The following is a 20,836-nucleotide window of genomic DNA, read 5'->3' as shown; positions in this document are numbered from 1 at the left end:
AAACTAAAATTGGTACACTTGATCAAGACCATGATCTGAGGTTCCATGCCAAATTTGGGAACAGCGCCACCTACAGGTCATGAGATCTGAAAAATGGCTATTTTGGCCAATAACTTTTGAACACTTTATTAGAAAATCAAGATCTTGGTGTCTATGGATTCCCTGTGCCATGCCGAATCCGAGGATATCGAATTCGTCAACATCGGATGAACCACGTGTCCGCCATTTTGAATTTTGTCATAAATTGCAATAACTTTTAAACAATTTGACATATCATCACAAAATTTGGTACATATGACCATCAGAGTGTCCTGAAGGTACATGAGAAGTTTCAGCACAGCGCCACCTAGTGTTCCACAGATATAATGATTTTTGCAAAATTGCTTATAACTTTTGAAAACATTATCCAAAATTTGTCTGCTTTATGTCATTTTATTCCCTGGCTTATGCCGATTCCGACAATGTGTCATTTGTCATTTTCCTTAAATGTACCTGTCTGCCATATTGAATTAAATCAAAAACAGTTTTTTCGCTACTCCTCCCACAAATTTTGGTCAATTTTGTCCAAAATCAGCTCAGATGATCTTTGGACCGAGCCGCACAGAAATGACTGAACGGATTTTTGATATTCGCTACCATTCCCAAGATATTCATCTCTGAATGTGACCTTGCTTGTGTTTGTTGTCTTATACTAGTTAGCTTAGCACAGTAATTGCTTAGCATGCTAAACTATTGCTATTCTTTCTAATGTGGTCTTCAGTCAACAGGTTAACCAAAACTTAGTTGGCATTAAATAACTTTGCATACTAATATGGTTAACATGCTATGAAGCTTTTTTTTTTGTGAACTCTTTCTCACACTGAAACCTCTGCTTAGCATACTGATGAACTTGCATGGCTGATTAGCTCAATGTGTTACGCCACGGATCCCGAATGCTCTGCATCGTGGGTTCGAAACTCAGTGTGACACATGCCCAGACCGCATGAGGTACTGTGGCAGGAAAAGATGCAGAACTTGTGTCTGTTCTAGGCATTCTGCCTAAAACTGGTCTAATCTGAAGCTATCACATGCAATTCCTTTATGTCCAAATTCGTAGTTATTCTTCTTCCCCCTGTATGGTAATCAATGAACCATAAGAAGGAAAATTATCAAATTTGGCATGCTTGTAGTGATAGTAATTAAAAGTAATTTGACCAACTTTGGAGTATCTAGGACTAAGTCTATAGCGCCACCACCAGTTCAAATATTCACTTTTGTAAAGGTTATAACTTTTGAACCCTTTGTTCCAGAAAAATGAATGTCAATACAACTGATTCCTCTCTTCATACTGATCACATTCAATATCTTACATTAAGACTCCACCCAGTACAGTAGTGGCCATTTTGAAAAGTACAGTATTCCATTTTTTCACTACTCCTCCTACAATTTTTGTCCAATTTTGTCCAAAATCAGCTCAGGTGATCTTTGGACCGAGCCGCACAGAAATGACTGAATGGATTTTTGATATTCGCTACCATTCCCAAGATATTCATCTCTGAATGTGACCTTGCTTGTGTTTGTTGTCTTATGCTAGTTAGCTTAGCATGCTAATTGCTTAGCATGCTAACCAGTTGTCATTCTCTTTAATGTGGCTCTTCAGCTATCAAGTTAACCATGAGCTTCATTAGCATTAAGTTAGCTTAGCATGCTAATATGGTTAGCATGCTAAGTAATGCTTTTTTGTAAATTCTTTCTTACACTAAAAGTTCTCTTCCACAGATTGTTGAATGTGCATCCTCAAGTAGCTCAATGTGTAAAGCCAGTTACCTGATGAGCTCTGCACCCCAAGATAGTGGGTTCGAATCCCAGGTGGAGCGATTTTATGAAATAGTGTGTTTTGATTCCTTTACTGCCTCTTGGATTAGAAATAAATGCTTTTTGTTTCATGCTGTGTTCATTTTCATCTAAGCTTATGTACATTCTGAGTTCATTTTCGCCCGTAATTCTGAACCAGCTGTTTCATGTTTGTTCATTTTCTGCTGTTTTTCCTCTTCCTGCTCTGTATTGCGCTACAGCATGATGAGCTGCAGAATGATCTAAAGTAGTTATTAAATATAACATTCAGTGCAGTTTTATAAAAATTCTTCATTTTGAGTTCATTTTCACATGAACTAATGAACTTCGGCAGGTGTGCCAACATTCACCTGCACAGTGTGCAATGAGATGAGAAATGGACACTGGACTCGGAGGTCGTGGGTTCGAATCCCGTGTGGGGTTCCTTTATACAATTGTGTGTAATGAGTCATTTTGATACCTTTTTTATCCAAATAAGCATTGTACTAATCTTTATTCCTCTTGAATGAGATACAAGTGTTTTTAGTTCATTCCCTGTTCATTCTCTGAACTTCTATTGATTTTCATTTCATTTCCACCTGTCCTTCTGAACCAGCTGTTTTGCATGTACATTCAATTTCTGCTGTTTTTGCTCTTCCTGCTCCGTATTGCGCTACTGCCCCTTCTGGGGCTTGGCCCCCGAATTGCTGCTTGCAGCTATATTTATTATTATTATTATTATTTTTTTTTTTTTAATGAATGTGCCCTCATAATCTTTAATCAAAATAACTTGCCCTCCCTCCTGCAGCGACATCTCTTCTATTCTCTGATGATGTGTTTACTGGCAAGAGGGCGGGACAACCTGTCACTCACATGACATCACAGCAATAGCAAACATCACACAATCATCCAATCAATTCCCGATGGACAAAATCAAGTCCCGCCCTACATTTTTTCTTTTTCGAGAAACCTTTTCACTTGGATATATGCCAAAATATGGAAGAAAAGACGATCATGACTTCCATTTCATGACAACTTTAAAAGTGTGTTAGTACATGTAGTAAGTAATATTAAAGGTGCCCTAGATTATGTTTTTAAAAGATGTAATATAAGTCTAAGGTGTCCCCTGAATGTGTCTGTGAAGTTTCAGATCAAAATACCCCATAGATTTTTTTTATTAATTTTTTTAACTGCCTATTTTGGGGCATCATTATAAACGCGCCGATTTTATGCTGCGGCCCCTTTAAATCCCGTGGTCCACGCCCACAGAGCTCGCGCTTGCCTTGAACAGCATAAACAAAGTTTACACAGCTAATATAACCCTCAAAATGGATCTTTACAAAGTGTTCGTCATGCATGCGGCATGCATGCATCGGATTATGTGAGTATTGTATACTGTTATATTGTTTACTTCTGATTTTGAATGAGTTTGATAGTGCTCCGTGGCTAACGGCTAATGCTACACTGTTGGAGAGATTTATAAAGAATGAAGTTGTGTTTATGCATTATACAGACTGCAAGTGTTTAAAAATGAAAATAGCGACGGCTCTCTTGTCTCCGTGAATACAGTAATAACCGATGGTAACTTTAACCACATTTAACAGTACATTAGCAACATGCTAACGAAACATTTAGAAAGACAATTCACAAATATCACTAAAAATATCATGTTATCATCGATCATGTCAGTTATTATTGCTCCATCTGCCATTTTTCGCTATTGTCCTTGCTTGCTTACCTAGTCTGATGATTTGGTTGTGCACATCCAGACGTTAAAGGTACAATGTAAATGTGATATTTTTTTCCGCTAGAGGTCGCTAGAAATCTATTCAAAACAAAGGCGTAGTTTGATGACGCCAAGTTTTAGAGCGGAAACTTGGGACATGTGGTCTCCATCTCAACGGACGGTGCAATAGAATAGGGATTGGAGTCTGGAAGAACTCATGTTCGTGGATGCGATTATTAACGTTACTGTAGTATGAAGCAGAGCAGGACCGTGTGTTGCGGGAGCTGAACGAGGAGCTGGAGCGATTGATCAACACACGCCTCACGAGCGGGACTTTTATTATGACACAGTCGCCGGCGCCGCTTCCGCTTTTCCGGTCATGAGTTTACGGGAGCTGTCCTTGTCGACAGAACCAGCGGCAGATGGTAAACAGTAATTATGTTCCATAAATAAGCACAATCCACCATAAAACGTGCAAGAAGTAAATAAGGAACTGCTTGAACTCTAGTGGTTTGCTGGACTAGACATACTTCCGCATTTGTCCACGGCACTGTTGTCATGTGGTTTCTGCAGTAAAGGCGGTAACAAAGTACTGACGTCATAAGGACTGCACTGCCCCTGTCACTGTTTAGAACAGTGCCCAAGGAAGTCGACCGGAAGTTGAAGTCGGCCGGGTGCCGCCATCTTGTAGCAGAACTTCACTTGCGTTAGTCCCCATTGACTCCCATTCATTTTGGCGTCACTTTGACAGTGAATAACTTTACATCTGAGGTGTTTAAAGACTCCATTTGTCCATTATTTATTTCTAAAGATCCGCATTTAAAGGGCTCCATTACCTTCTATGTTACATTATGGCCCCGTAGATACAGTTTTTGTAAAAATAGGCTAACGTTGCGTCATAACCACTCACTCTCTGTCGCACAGTAGAGAAATTACCGTACAGACATGAGGAGAAGCTCGCAGGCAATCGGGGAGATGTCAAGAGAGTGGCGTACTGGCGTTACATTTTAAAATATTATACAAAATAATTAATCAGAAACTTACTCCTGCTTACTCACGCAAAGAACTCCCCGTAAGCTCGCCGTCTCTGCAAGATTAACGATGGCAGTTTTCACGCACAGCTACTAGAAGATTTACACGTCAGACAGGTTGCAGACGTCATCAACTTAGTTTGAGTCTGCGCGTCAGAAACGGAAGTGCTAAAAATCGCTAAAAATGGGCTTCACTTGTCTCAATTGAGTTCCAATGGGGTCCGTGTCCATTTCTTTTACTGTCTATGTTTAGAATGGGAATTTTCTCATGATTTACAAGTAGTTGAAAACATTAGAGATATTGTTTGTAATCAGCTGGACAAAATATATAACACTAGCCTAGTGGTTTTTGGATATTTTACTGCAAAAATTTTACATATTGTACCTTTAATACTGGCTGCCCTTGTCTAATGCCTTTTATAATGTGGAAACGTGGGCTGGCATATGCAAATATTGGGGGTGTACACCCCGACTGTTACGTAACAGTCAGTGTTATGTTGAGATTCGCCTGTTCTTCGGAGGTCTTTTAAACAAATGAGATTTATATAAAAAGGAGGAAACAATGGAGTTTGAGACTCACTGTATGTCATTTCCATGTACTGAACTCTTGTTATTTAACAATGCCAAGATAAATTCAATTTTTCATTCGAGGGCACCTTTAATATTGATTAAAAAACCTAATGCATTAAATAATATTAATGAGTTAGACCTTAATTTAAAGTCTTGCCAATTTATAATAGCTCTTTCTCATTTTTACCATCTCATTTTTCATGCTGCTGACTGCCTTTCCTCTTCTCATTAGTTCACACATACTATCCTCATATGGAGCTTAAATAAGCTGTAAGCTCCAGGGCTGCAGAGGCTCATACAGTGAGGCCATGCTGGTAGAGCACAGCCCCCCTCTGAGGGCCACGCACCTCTTCATGTGTGGCTCAGCTAGCACTTGGCTGCAGCTAAATGAAGTCTTTAGACAAGCAAAGCAGTGGGGAGTGAGGACAGGGCTGGTGGGAGATCTCAGGGGCTGATACAGTAAATAACAACATAGAGGCTAAGGTTCAGTTGTCCATTAGTGCTATGGGACCCAGGCAAAACAAGCCTCGATGAGAATGCTGCACTGCTGTAGGATGGGCTTGAGCATTTCTGCGGTCATTTCTTGTTCAGTCTGAAGTGAATTCTTGTCCTTTAATTCCCTCAGATCAACATCCCCCCCTTGGTCCATTGCCCCCCCTGGTGGGTCGGAGGGGTCCAGGTAAACAGAGCTCCATGGCTGTGTACAGACAGAACCTACATGACCCTGCAGACACAACAGAAGAACAGACAGGAAACACTAGAGGCTGTCTTCCTCCGGAGCTAAGAGGTAGCTGGATGCTTTATAAAGTCTATTAAAGACAATTCAAAACAAGTAACAAAAACGCAGGATAAACTTTATAACGTATATATTTTTTATTAAATGTATAATATCAACTCATTTATGCTGCGCACTGTGTATATATATATATGTATGTATATATATATATACACAGTGCGCAGCATAAATGAGTACACCCCCTCTGAAACTTCTGAAAGTTAGCAATTATTCAATTACATAGAAGACATGTTAGGGTTCTTTATAAAGTGAGATTAAATACATAAAATATATTTGTTTAATTTAATATATTTAATTATTGCAGGTTTATGCAATTTTCTGAGATTGCATTTCACAGTTTTTATACATTTTGTGGAATTTTATACATTTTCTGCTTTTGTGCAAGAGAGATGAGTAAATGCTCACTAGAACTTAGTCTAGAACTACAATAACCGTCATGTCTACACACAATGTCTCTGCACTTAATCTCGATTTATCTAAACTTTGGGAGAGCTGTCAGTCAATACATGGGAAAACAAAGTAACTTGCGTTATTTATTTGAAAAAGTAACTCAGATATGCTGTTGTAAATTTAAAAGTAATGCGTTACTTTATTAGTTACTTGAAAAAAGTAATCTGATTAGGTAACTCAAGTTACTTGTAATGCGTTAACCCAACACTGGTTAAACAGTTATTCAAATTAGTTCAAATTGATTCACTTCATATTACATGTGTGAGACAAACACAGGTTAGAGGTAAAGAGGATTTTATTTACACAGGATAAAGGTGAGGAGGGACAATGATCCGCATTAGGAGAAGCAGTAGTTGTGGTTGTGCTTGTTGATCCACAAGTGCTTCAGTTTCGGATCGTTCATGTAGCGGTCAAGCAGCAACTCTTTTTCTCGTCGCTCCTTCTCCTTGATCATTTTCTTCTCCTCCTTGTTCTTGGCCTTCTCCTCTGCCCAGGTGAACAGAAAAAGAGGCACTTTTCTTTTGCACTTTTCCTGGATGTTCACAGTGTGCTGGGTCTCATTCTTGGGACCGTCAGGAGAGGTTACACAGAAGAGCTTCATTGAGAGCTCATCAAGCTCTGTTTTCTCACAGGCATGGCCTTGTATGGCACTGGAGTCTCCCATTTCACTGGAGTCCTCTTCCTCAAATCCCTGGACATCCACCACTTCGCACTCCCATGCTTCCTCCTGCACCTCGCTGTCCTTCTCCAACCAAGCAAACATCTTTCTCGGTTTCATTTCAGCCTCCAGCGTTTGGGGGCGTTCAGACTTGAGAAAGTCACTGGCCGGGAAGGTCACATACTCGCTCTCCTCATCCTCTATATCAATCAGCATGAGTTCTGGAGGCGGCTCAAACAGGGAAGAAGTAAAGAGCTGAGGCTTCCGGCTGGGAGGACGTTGCAGAGCAACGACTTCATCAGGACATGGAGGAACCACCGATAGTTTGGGAGGATCCACTTGAGGTGCTGGAGCCGGTTTCTGAGGACTCTCAGGTGGTTTTGTCACCGGCGGCAGGGGTTGGAAGCGATCAGCTGGTAGAGCGAGGTGTTCGGAGACACTTGGAGGCATTGGTACCTCTTCCTCTATTGGCTTCAAGAAGGAAGATCTGACCGGAGCGTGCAGAGGTTTGACCTCCACAAGAAGAGGCGTTGGCTCTGTGGCCTTCCATTGCTTCAGTTTTCTCTTCTTCTTTTTCTTTTCTCCAGCTTCCCTAAGCTCACTTCCTCCCTCCATCAACTTTTCCAGACTGTGCATCTCTCTTTTTTTCTGATGCACACGTCCATTCTTCTTTATCTTTATCTTTTCAAGTCTGAGTGGCTCTCTCTCCTCTTCAGTCTCATCTTTATGACTGATCTTTCCCTCGATCTTCACCTCTCTTTCCTCCTCTTTCTCTCCAAGCTGGCACTTCTTAGGTACCTTGCAGCGTCTCTTCCTGCACTTCCTGTCATTGGCAGTGAAGTCGAAGGCCTCACACTCCTCTGGAAGTTTCTCTACCGCCGCTAATTCTTGCGCTGCACACGGCTGTGTCTCCCTTCTGCGCAAGAAGTGAGCAAAACGCTCAAACAGTCGAATAAAAACACTGCTAAACAGCGCCATTAATGGACACTGAATGCTGCAATCGAATTCAATATTTGTCGATATATCTGCAAAAGTCTCGTAAGTCTTTCGATCAGTTCACTCCTAACACACCAACAGCAGACCAGAGTCAGAGCTGCAGTTTAGTGCTCCAGAACGGAATCTCCACTATGATGTCACAGCAGTCAGAACTCTGAACAACGTGAGCTTTAAAATACATTTTTTTCTCTATTTTTATATATATATTATATATTATACATATATTAAATATATTTTAATGTTAATATATTACAATATACAATAATATTAAATAAATGTTAATATTATATTAAAATGACAAAGCTGAATTTTCAGCATCAGTCATTCAGTGTCACCTGATTCATCAGAAATCATTTGAATATGCTGATTTGCTAATTTGCTGGAAAAAAAAAATATATTATCAATGTTGAAAAATATTTCATATTATTATCATCACTGTTGTTCTGCTTAATATTTTTGTGATTCTGTTTGTGAAATGATGCTGTCCCGGTGTCTGTTTCCTCTGTATTCCCCACAAAAACTACAACATTTCCCATTGAAGATGAATAGTTCAATTCTAAAGTTCAAAGTTTACTTTAAACATTAGAAAAAACGTTGTATTGTGAATTTCACACTTCTAGGCCCGGTTTCACAGACAGGGCTTAGACTAAACCAGGATTAGGCCTTAGTTCAATTAAGACATTTAAGTAGCTTTTATAAATGTACCCTAAAAAGAAACATTACTGGTGTGCATCTTGAGACAAAACAATAGCACTGGCATATTTTAAAGTCCGCGTGAACTGGAAGTTGCAAACGACTTTTCTCCAGTGTTGTGCCGTATTTCCAAGTAAAACAGAATATTGAATAGAGGACATTGTTTTACTTTAGCGCTCCTCCTCTCCATCTCTCGCTCATAGCAGACTAACGGTTGGAGGGGAGTGGTTTAAGCGTTTTCAGCCCAAGCCGTCAAACTGACGTCATCAGAGAAGGGGCACCGTTGCAGAGGGGAGGAGCATTTTCAGATTTTGATTAAATATTACGAAGCCAAACAATTTTTTGTATGGATTGACTTGCACGGATGAATTGTTCACCACAAAACTAGCAATTTGAGCTAACAAAATAAATAAGGTCAATTTTGATTTTATGTGTACTTTAAAGACACATGCATTGAAATGGCTTGCTGAAAACAGAGCTGTTTTTGACCAGGTAAAATTAGTGTTTTCTTACAAGACTAATGAGAATTTTTAATTAAAGTATATTACAAACTTTTCATTAAACTTTCATTAATTAAACATCATTGTACAAAAATGGCATTATATGACCCCTTTTAGAGATATAATGTTCCCAGAAGACTGCTTAATCAATTACCAAAGAAGCATGCCAGAATTATTCAGGAAAATAAGATTTTCTTATCAAGTTGATAAAATGTTGTGTAGCAAAAATGAGTACACCCTCCTAAAAGTTACTAAATAAAATGTAATAAAAATGTTCTGGTCTAAGTTAAAGGCATTGTTTGATCAACAGGTAAGTATGTTGAACCAAAACATTTAAAGAGAAGTAATTTCTTGACAGTTAAAAGTGTTATATAGCCCACTGAATCATTCTCAGACTTAATGCTGACAACAATGGAACCCTTGGGAGAAAACTTCAGAGACTTATTTCTTAGCACAAAAGAAGACATGCTACAAGAGGATTACCAAATCATTGTTTTAAAGGCAGGGTAGCAAAAAAAGTATAAAAAACTTTTTTTCAAAATTTGTTTAAACTTTATTTATATTAATCATAATTAAAATGTAAGTACCTGAAAAAGAAAGTATAAAAATCGAGTGTCTGTAGACCTCTCACGACTGTTTTAAAGACAGCTCATTATTTCCATTCACTCCACCCCCTCCCTTCTGGGCTCCTTCCAAAGCCACGCCCCCAAAACGCATGAACGTGTGACTCCGACCACTGAGCTGGAAGACGCATTATTTACCTGAGACGAGCGGAGAGGAAGGAGCACGGCATGTAGTGACATCATGTCAGAATCACATGTAATAAAAATAACTTTATAATTATGAAGATAAACAAACAAGATGTATTTTAGTACTCACTATCAAGCTAGCATATTGATATTGGTAAAGTTTAAAATATATATTTTTTGATTCGCTAACGAGCTATCTATAAGGCAAAGCTAAAAACAGGTTGCATGATACACGTTTTTCCATTACCATCATTTACACTGTGATGAAGATGAATTTCGTGTAAGATTCATAACATATACGTTGTTCTACAGATCAACAGAGTAACATACACTCAAATATCAACTCACAACTGCATTGCAGACACAAAATAATAACACACACATACAACAAAGTGTGTACGACACACACAGATACAAGATAAAGACATCAGTAAACATAGGTAGAGAATTAAAAACAAAACAAAGGCGAAAAAAAAACGTGCAGGTAAACTTACAGGTGAACATGGTAAAAGAGTTAACAGAGGTAAAATTAGCACAATTCAACACTATAGCTATCATTATTTTGTCTCTACTACGGCTCGCTAAGTAATGTTATGTTAGCTATATTACGCAGCTACGTGTGCTAAGACACATGCTTCATGAAAAAATAAACAAAAAATATGTATGATCAAAATCAAAAAGAAAGATTTACCTGTCCAGCAGAAATAAAGCCATCAAGGAGTCACTTTTCAGCCCCTTGAGTTCCCTCAGTTCTCGCCATCGCTGGAAAGCCACGCCGATATTAACTCGCGTTTTATTTCTTTGTTTATCCAAAGACTTTTTGTTCATTGCCTTTTCTTGTACTGTTACTGTCTTCCTTTTTTTGCCTGGTTTGCCTTCACTAACTGCTAGGCCGATACTGTGAATTTAGCTTGCTGTTTCTCTGCCATTGTTTTGGTATTCCTAGGATCCATGCCTCTTGGATTCCCCAAATCAAACGTGCGCGCGCAAGTGGGCAGGTCATGTGTGGAAAAGGGTGGTTGCCATGGTTGCGAGAGAGTGACAGCCGCCTAAGCCAATCCTATGTTTCGTCCCGGATGGAAATAATGAGCTGTGTTTAATACAGATTAAACGGTCTAGAGTCACTCGATTTTTATACTCTTTTTATCAGAGTTCTTACATTTTAATTATGCATGTATATATATAGAAAGTTTAAACAAATTTGGAACAAAATTTCTTACCTACCCTGTCTTTAAGTGTGAAAATATATCAAAAGTAACACAGAAATTCAAAAACAATGGACTTGTGACAAGGCCCCTGAAATAATCAGGCTTTCATTTTAAGCTTTCATTTAGTGATGAGGGATTTTTTAGCTAGACAAAGGAGAAATACCAAGGGAGTGTCTCAGAGCCAGCAAATGCTATGAAAAGAGTGACTGTTTATCTCACAGAGTAAGATGCAGCCTGCAGAAATGACATGCATGGTTGTTGTTCTCACTGGAACTGCCTACTGTAGCCAAAGCACAATAAAGTCAGTTAGCCATTTCCAAAGCTCAAATTTACAAAATATAGATTCTGGGAATCAATACTCCGGTCTCCCTATCTCCTTATTGACCAAATCAATAATTTTGGATCTAACAGCATCCAAAATGTTATGGTGTTGCTAGAGGAGGAGTACAGTGAGAAGTACCTGGTTCCCACAGTAAAGTTCAGTGGTAGTAAAGCTCTTATATAGGGATGTATGAGTGCTGAAGGTGTGAGGGAGTTGTGCTTTATCAATGCTGTCATGAATTCCCACACCACTGTGTAATTTCATACACAAACTTGAAACAGAAGATGTTACCCTTTCCTCATTCCCTGCATTGTTGGGCATTTTTTCAACATGACAATGAGGAAACGCCTGTAGGGGATTCTGTAGAGATGAGTTGAGCAACACTCCCCATTAAAGATCAGGGCATTTAAGGAGCTCATCATCCAGGAGTTAAACTGGACAGATGTGACAACTTGTCATGAGCTTGTACACTCCATGCCAAGAAGGGTCAGAGTAGTATATTCAAAATTATTTGTTGAATTAAATCTAGGGAGTACTCATTTCTGCAATCCTTAATTTCATGGCTATTAATGACATATATTTCTCAGTTTTTATTATGTATATGTTTAATACATTTTAGTTTTGCCATCTTTCCATGAATTGTATTAGTGATCATAAAGAAAATACATCTTTTGTATTTGTTCAGAGGGGGTGTACTCATTTATGCTAGAGCAATGTCAACTTTGACCTTTTTTAGGTTTGTCAAGTCTCACTGTTTGAATCTGTGTGTTTTCAGAATGGCAGGGAGGCAAAGCATTGGGCACCTTAATAATGGGTCCTGATGGTGAAATCATACGCTTGTCTCTCTGGGATCCCGCAGTTGACACAGAGGACCACCCAATAAAGGGTGATGTCACACAAGGTCACGGTAATCGAGGCTTAACTTGGTTTTATATTGTGCTCAGCCAAATAAACACAGAACACTGTAATGTCTATACTGACTTTTGCTCGCAGGGCTCTTAAAGAAAAAAAAATCATTAAAATGTTCACAAGATGTTATTCTCAACGACGTGTGTTATTAGAGTTATTATGTTGTAAATGTATCTTGTTGTCAGGGGAGTTTTTGTTAGTGTATTACAAGGACAGAGTAGGTGCTGGGTAAGAGTTCAGGTCAAATAAATGTACTCTGAAGAGGAAACACATGCAGACAAAACAAAAATAGAGAGCAGAGGAGGTCCGTAACAGACAGAGATGATGAACATGAAGAATGTACCCCTTTTTTTTTTCAGTTCTTAAGGTTGTGACCTCTGAGGAAGATTTGAAACAGCCTTGGACGATCCTCATACAGGACCACACCACAGATGAAGGTTAGAGTTTCCAATCCAAAGCACAGGAAGAATTTAATCTGGAGTGTGTGGATTTATTATCAACATGGTTAATATAAAACATACAATTACACTACCATTCACAGGTTTGGGGGCGGTTGGATTTTTTAAACCTTTTGGAAAGAATTATCTTATGAACACCGATGCAGCATTTATTTGTTCAAAAAATAAAGTAAAAAAATGAAAAACATACACAATTTAGAATAACTTTTTCTATTTTAATTATATTTTAAAATGTAATTTATTCATGTGATGGCAAAGCTGAATTTTCAGCATCATTACTGCAGTCTTCAGTGTCACATGATCCTTCAGAAATCATTCTAATATGATGACTTGCTGCTCAAGAAACATTTCTTATTATAATCAAAGTTTAAAATAGATGTGCTGCTTGATATTTTTGTATAAACCGTGAAAAAAAAGTTATTCAGGATTCTTTTATGAATAGAAAAAGATTTATTAAACAATATGAATTCTGACAAATTTAAAAGAACAGCATGTATTTGAAATAGAAATCATTATAAATGTCTTTATTGTCACTTTAGATAAAATGTGTTGTTGAATTAAAGTATTTTAGCAAAAAATTGTACTGACCAGTGACCACAAACATTTAAATGGTAGTAATAATAATATTACTGTTATTTTTATTTTTAGAATAACATTAATTGTAAAATTCTATTATTTGGCTTCTTTTTTCCATCTGTTGGGCTCATTGTCTGATGTAAAGCAGTAGATGGTATGGATTCACTTAAGAACCTTTTAGCAAATTTGCATTTTTACATAACCAACCTTTTTAGAAATTCATCCCATCCTCAAACTCATCTCATATGGGCTCTAATGAGCAAAATATGAGTAAAAATAGTACAGTACAGTGAAATACAAACACACAAACATGCATATAAAGCACACGCTGCCCCCTCCCGCTCTCATGCTGGCTGCTCCACATCTGGTAGTGGTTTTCAGCAGTGAGGTATCCCGGACAGAGAAACCCGATCCCCCCCCAGGCTGAGGCCTAATCCCGGCCCAGGAGTCTGTGTGACTGACAGAGGCTGTGTTTTCTCAAGCCGACCTCTGGAGCTGCTCTGTTTCCTTTATCCTGTCACTGGTCAGAAACTCAACCCCCACCGACCCGCCTTAACCCACCGAACCCCCTCCTCCATCGGCTCGCCATGTAAGCGCTCTCTTCATTCGCCCCTTTCCTCTATCCAGGCCCCTTCTGAAACAGACACTTTCTAAATAAAGACTCTTTGAGCAAATGGCTATCATCCCGAGGGCTACATCGCCATACCGTGATATATATCAAAATACCATAGCATAACTATCTGATACCTTCATTGTACTATGGTACTGTGAGAGTACTATTTTGTTGTTAGTTTTTATTTTGGTCCGACTTTATATTAGGTGTCCTTAACTACTATTAACATTTAAATTAATCACTTGATGCAATGCACTTATTGTGTACATGCATGTTTTTAGATCGTACTTATGTATATAATTATAATTGCCTGCATGTAATTACATCTGTAATTAACCCTATAACTACTCTGTTGACCCTTCTTTTACCTTTTAACCCTCCCTTAAACCTACCCATACCACCAAACCTGTCCCTAACCTTACCCGTATCCCACCTTCATTTTTATAGCAAATTCTAGTAAATCCCCTACTGATTTATTTAATTCAATGCTACAAAACAGCCAGACGCGTGTTACAGCAGGTTATTCATCCATTAACATTAGTGCTGCAGACAGCTCTTTACGTTAACCTAAAACCAAATGCCAATACGTGTCCTTGTGCTTATTCTGGGCTGTTTTATGCTTGTCTGTCTGGACACTGACAATGTGCTAACAAGTTGGTTGCTGAAAATAGGAGTGTTCAGAGATGCCACATAGCATTCTGGGGTGTCTAGAATGCTGGGACGGGTGGCGTTCATTACAGATGGACCAGAAGAGAAGGAAGAAATGTGAAAACAGGAGGCAGCAATATTCCCCTGCTTGGTGAAGCTTATTAATTAAGTGGAAATTTCCTTTCCTTTTTATTTTAACCTAAAGCCTTATATCACAAATAACATTCTATTGATATAGCGAAAAAATTGTAGTCCTTCTAGATTAGAAGAAGAAGCGTCTAGACAATCAGCACAATTACCAGCATTGCACAAAATTTACTGCAATAATATAACAGTTAAAAAATACTGGTTACTATACAGTGTATGTGGTATATATCACCGCCCTCTAATGGACATTTTGCCATCTTGAGCAAATTATTATGGATTCTAAAAACACCAGGAGTCTCTCTCTCTCTCTCTCTCTCTCTCTCTCTCTCTATATATATATATATATATATATGTGTGTATATGTGTATATGTGTATATGTGTGTGTGTGTGTGTGTGTGTAGGTAAACTTAGTGTAAATATGTGCTTACCATTCACACACTCTATACCATGCGTACATGATCAGTGTAATGAAATAAACAATTAGACTCTCATTAGAAACCCTCTATATATAAATAAAAAAAAATGTCTAAACATCCTTATCTTTACTTTATAGGCATACTTTATTTGTTTTATTTTATACTTTATTTGCTGCAAAATATTTAAAAAATGACAATGAGAATAATTCTTCACTGAAAACCTTCTCTGGAAATTATTTTATACAATTTGTAGTTTTATGGATATTTGGATATTTTTTTTTTTTTCTAAAAGGATACAAAATTGTTTTTAGCAATTTAATGTAAAGGCAGAAATGGCATTTACAGTAAATATCTCAGGCTACCGTTAAACGGTTGTACATGGATGGATGGGAACATGCTTAAGGAAATGATATGCAGATGTGGTTACAGATAGTAAAACGAGGCGGTGTAGGCTCTATATATGGTATATTTGCATGGGGAGAAGACGGGTGGGGATACATGTACACACAATCTTCTGCTGACTAGGATTTCAAAAGAAAATGTTCTGGCAGACATACGTTCTTACAAATATGCTTTTATTTTATATTAAAAATAATATTACAATTTTAGGATGAAATCTACATAAAGTTTAATACATGAAGCCCCAGGTCTTTTGTGAAAAAATATCTGGTTTTCTTTACCGTGAGTAACATGTTTGTACCATGAGACAATGCTATTTTGTCAAGTGGCTTTTCTCCAATATATTTTTAAAACTAATTGCATGCCAAGCAACACAAGTCACCCAGCCATTGTTAATATGATATTCTAATACTGATCTAGCTTTACTGCAATGTGCAGCAAGTGACTCATACCGGCCGTTGAGTGAATGCACAGAGCTAACATAACTTTCAACACACTCAAATGTATTTTTAGTATGATTGTTTCGACCAAGTAATACAGCACTGTTACCCCACACAGTTTATAAGTCAAATAAAGTTACCTGTATGAGTATTAATTCAGCACTCATGCCTATTTCATTAGAATGAGAAAAAATAATGTGAAATTAAGTGATCAAACATTCAACATAACTTTAATTATATAAACAACAAAAGAAAGGAGCGGTAGCAGCCGGCTGTGGCATATATGTAATAAAAACAGCAACGTAAAATGTCCCATGTAAAATGCCCTGCTTCATACCACAGTAATAAAACTTTAATACATTAGCTCATCCATGAACATGATTTCTGCCTGAGTCCCGTCGCATTGCTTTCAATCAGCTGTGCAGGTGAAGACAACAACTCCCATGATTCCACGCTCATTCACACATCATAAAGCTACGCCTTTGTTTTGAATAAGCGACCTCTAGCGGCGAAAATTACATATTGTGCCTTTAATCCAAACATTTTAGTAGACAATCTCACATTTAACACTGGATAAGTGTGGCCAGTTTAAAGTTGGTATGAAATAGTCTTTTCTTCCCTACTGTGATATATAGATCTGAGTGAAACAGCTTCTCCCAAAAGAAAAAATTTAGGATTTGCTATTGCTGTGATGTCATGTGAGTGACAGTTTGATCCAGAAATATGTCAAAAGAGAAGAGATGTCACAGCAAGAGGGTCATTCATTAAAAATATATAAAATAATGATGTGCATGAATAAGTCAATTATAATAATATTCCATAAAAAAATAAGAATTGTCAAGTCGTAAGTCAATTTTGATTTCATGGTGACTTTAACTGCTAGTAATAATAGTGAGGTAACTAGCAATTCACATATCATGTTTTAGATTATATTTCATATGTAAAAATACAAGTGCAAGTCCAAATAAAACAAATCTAGTGACCAGTGAGAGACAAAATCAAGAAAAAGAGAGGACGAGAAAGCAAACAGTAGAGCGTTCCTTTTGCATTTTGTCAGGTTTTGTGTCAAGCAGGATGAATAATTGCAGTGGCTGGGAGGGTAACATCAGAGGGCGAGGGAGGTGAGTGGGGTGTGGAGAGACAGAGCAGAGGTCTCGCTCACAGTGCACAGCAAGAATGTGGAACAAAATGCAGCCCTTCTCTCCTGAGGATGGGGTCGCTGCTGCGTTCACACAGGCTTACAGGCGAACATGTGAGGCTCTTTCCATCCCCCCTCAGTTAAACTCGCTCCCTCATACTGTCTATCTCCTCCACACACCCGTTTCTCTGCCTCACTGACATCAAAGCAGCGCTGGAACCCATTAAAGCAGACAGACTTGCTGAAAAATAAACCATCACTGACTGACTGGTGCAGGGGTGCAAAATAACTGGCCGCTCTGTGTCCTGACTACAGGCCTGTAGCGGGTACACAGGCTGTGATCCAGCAAGAGGCACAAAGAAAACACTGCAGATCCTACAGCAGGACACTGAACATGCTTGCTGTCTCATGTTTTAATGCAGAAGACAGAAATCTGGCATTCACAAGTTGGTGTGAGAATCTCTGTGCCAGCAAAATACATTGTACAAGTGGCAAACTGAGAAGCTGCGGTTGCTATTCTACAACCTAAATCAAACCGCACAGTAACTTCAGAACTGTTTTCTCAGACAAAAAGATTTGACTGAGAAATGACTAGACATATAAACATACTATTATAAATACATTTAGCATGGCAAGCTGAACTGCTGTCATGTGCTGTTGAGGTTTGTATGAGAGATCATATTTGAGACAGGTCTAAGTTAGTTGTGCCCCCTGGTGGAGTGCAGCACTTTTCCATGAGGTTCATCCACGTGATTAGACGCGTTGCAAGCATACTAAACTTTAGCCTTACGACAAATCAGTGCATTCATGTCGTGTCACAATGATTGTATTTACAAGCTGAGCACAACCATGAAGTCGTAATTACCAGTGGGAGATTTACCAGGCATGACTTTGACTTGATGGTACAATTTTAGTTTGCCATTTTGTGTACAGTTGATGAAGATTCATTTAGCTGGTTTATTTGTATTAGTTTGGTTACTAATACGATAAAGACAAAATGCTGAGTATCAGTCAAACACCTACTGTGCATTGTTTACTCTTCATCCTATAATTTTGTTAAATTAGCACTATAGTCCAGTGAGTCCATTTCATTCCAAAGAAAATCATTTTGACCACTCTAAAAAAAAAATGGTGCTATATAGTACTAAAAGTGGTTCTTTGGCTCGTAATCATAGGGAACCACTTTAAATGCTGTATAGCACCAAATCTTGGTGCTTCAGTGGTTCTTTGGGATGACTGAGGTGCTATATAGCACTGCTACTGTATAGAGTACCTCAGGGATGACGTGTTTTTGTAGGCCAACCCGAAAGTTAGTGGCGCACGGGTTCCCTCGATCAAAAGCTTATGCATTTTTCCCATAGGCTCTGTGTTTAACAAAGGGTTATGACACTTAGATGTTTTGTCTGTCAAGATAATCTTTACAAGTTAACACAACATTTATACATTTTGAAGCCTAAATAAAGTCGTCAGATTATAAAAAGCTAACAGTAGGCTATAAACGGACTACAGCACACCATCATCACGGATCAACGTCACCACCACCAAGCTTCCTCAAACTTTATTTAAAAAACAACTTTATTTAAAAACGTGCTCGCTGATTATGATCTGCGCTGTTATTAATACTTATACATTTTTTTTATGAGAAATGCTGTTTGTCATGATGACGTCTAAAGTCCCCACCAAAGGAAGTAGTCCCTTTTAGCAACTTGTTAGCAACCGCCGTTTTTAAGACATAATAAAGGTTTAAAAAATCACAAGCGGGTTATAACTGGTGTGTTTTATGCCATAGATCAAAACGTGAAAATATTTAGAGGCTTTGTTAACCACAGACCTCATTTCAGGCAATTTAGCAAAAACCCATTCAAAAAACACATTGACTACACATTGGGCGATGGAACCTTACCGGAAGTCCTAAAATGCTAACTCACTTCCGGGTTTTGCCTACAAAAACACATCATCTCTGAGGTACTCTATACAGAGCCAGTTAAGCCCCTGTATGGTTCTTCAGTGATTCTTCAGTGGTTCTTTGGGATGACTGAGGTGCTATATATCACTTGCCTGGCAAGGCCAGACTGATATATCTTCTACAAGATTTATCAGTCTGGTCAGTCCGCCCTCCGTCGCGATTCGAGTCAACTCCAAACCGTACCGTGCAATCAGATTAGTTTATTTCAGTGACGCAAACAGCGTCACTCTAGTGCGGCGAAAGTCCCTTCAATATCAACAAGACTGCGCACGGGAGACCCGAGAGTTTGTTCTATTCAGCCATGAATTCAGTTTTAAATGACCAAAAACACATTAATTATTTACTTTTCACTGTTGACTCTCTTGTCGCTTTGCTAACGTCCTATCCGCCCTTTTCTGATTGGTTTACTCCGCTTCCTGTTTGCTCGGATTTGCTCCGCCCTAGAAATCGAATTGATTCAATGGCCGACCAGACTCATCCGCTGGTACAGTGGTGAGGCTGGATTTTCCAGGCAAATATATCACTGCTACTATAGAGAATCTGTTAAGCCCCTGTATGGTTCTTCAGCAGTTCCTCAGTGGTTCTTTGCGGTGGTTAAGGTGCTATATAGCACCACTGCAATACAAATAACCTGTTAAGCCCCTTTGAAGGTTCTTAACAAGCCAAAGAACCACTGTTGGTGCTGTTTAGCACCATTTTTGTTGAAGAAATAAAATGTGATATGGCACAAAATGCGATATGGGTTCTACATAGCACCATTTGATAAAGGTATTGCAGTAGAGCACCTTTAAAGATGCTACATAGCACCAAAAGTGGTTCCCCAATGATTACGAGCCAAGAACCACTTTTAGAAGAAGCACTTCGTAATTACATTTCCAAAATTGTAAGTAACCTCCCAGGATGCAGCATGACTTACATTTTACAGAACACAGGCTGCAACAATTTGTCATCTTTCTTATTGTATTTAGATGTCCAAATATTTATATATCTGTTTGCAGAGGAAGTCGCCACAAGTACTACTGAAGAAACTACTTCTAACATGGAACAGCCTGACTCTAGTCATAAGGTATGACCTCAAGCAATCCTGCCTGGATCTCACAACATCTCACTATATCTGCTATGAATCAGAGAGACACATTTATAATCTAGTATGAAATATTTCACAGTGAGAAAGAAGGAATTAACCATGAACTACAGTTCAGTGCACTCCACCTCAATATAGCAGTCAGATTAATCCCTTTGAATGAAAGCCAGTTCTGTTCCCAAATTAATGACATTTCCATTACACAGACAAAGCCAGCATGCTTGTCTTCTCAATTAATATTATTATACTTCTGTGTGGAGCACAGCATGTGCTGATCATTAGTTTGTTGTTATTAATCAAGCTACATGTAAGGTGCAATCTATTGATTTTGTCTTCTTTGAGAGTTCAAGGACACTGCTAAGTGCTTTTTTGGCACCAGAGAAGTTTTCCATCCCTGTGGTCCTTAACATTGTGCAGAGCGATGGCAAAAACACAAAAACTTTGCGCCATCAGACGTTTTCTTCAAGGTTTTGATCTTTACTGCATCTTCTGGCCAGAAAGCCTTGATGATCTATGAGCCTGAAAACATC

The 20,836-nt window shown here is 38.5% G+C and overlaps 1 protein-coding gene and 1 long non-coding RNA gene across 5 annotated transcripts in view; one reads left to right on the top strand and one right to left on the bottom strand.

Moving 5' to 3' along the window:
• The window catches only part of LOC125270085, a 22,038-nt gene extending 18,431 nt beyond the window's left edge, over positions 1 to 3,607 (bottom strand). The window contains exon 1 of the long non-coding RNA XR_007185247.1: positions 3,551 to 3,607. This is a non-coding gene — a long non-coding RNA (uncharacterized LOC125270085). The remainder of the gene's footprint in view (positions 1 to 3,550) is intronic.
• The window catches only part of LOC125270084 (trichohyalin), a 55,346-nt gene that overhangs the window by 19,275 nt on the left and 15,235 nt on the right, over positions 1 to 20,836 (top strand). For all 4 annotated transcript variants that reach the window (XM_048193300.1, XM_048193298.1, XM_048193297.1 and 1 more), the window contains exons 11-14: positions 5,765 to 5,926; positions 12,287 to 12,418; positions 12,780 to 12,857; positions 20,221 to 20,288. In XM_048193300.1, the coding sequence (XP_048049257.1) occupies positions 5,765 to 5,926; positions 12,287 to 12,418; positions 12,780 to 12,857; positions 20,221 to 20,288 (440 nt within the window). The remainder of the gene's footprint in view (positions 1 to 5,764; positions 5,927 to 12,286; positions 12,419 to 12,779; positions 12,858 to 20,220; positions 20,289 to 20,836) is intronic.

This window comes from Megalobrama amblycephala, linkage group LG6 (assembly GCF_018812025.1).
Source record: "Megalobrama amblycephala isolate DHTTF-2021 linkage group LG6, ASM1881202v1, whole genome shotgun sequence".
Lineage (NCBI taxonomy): Eukaryota > Metazoa > Chordata > Actinopteri > Cypriniformes > Xenocyprididae > Megalobrama > Megalobrama amblycephala.
This window is presented reverse-complemented; position numbering and strand designations above follow the sequence as displayed.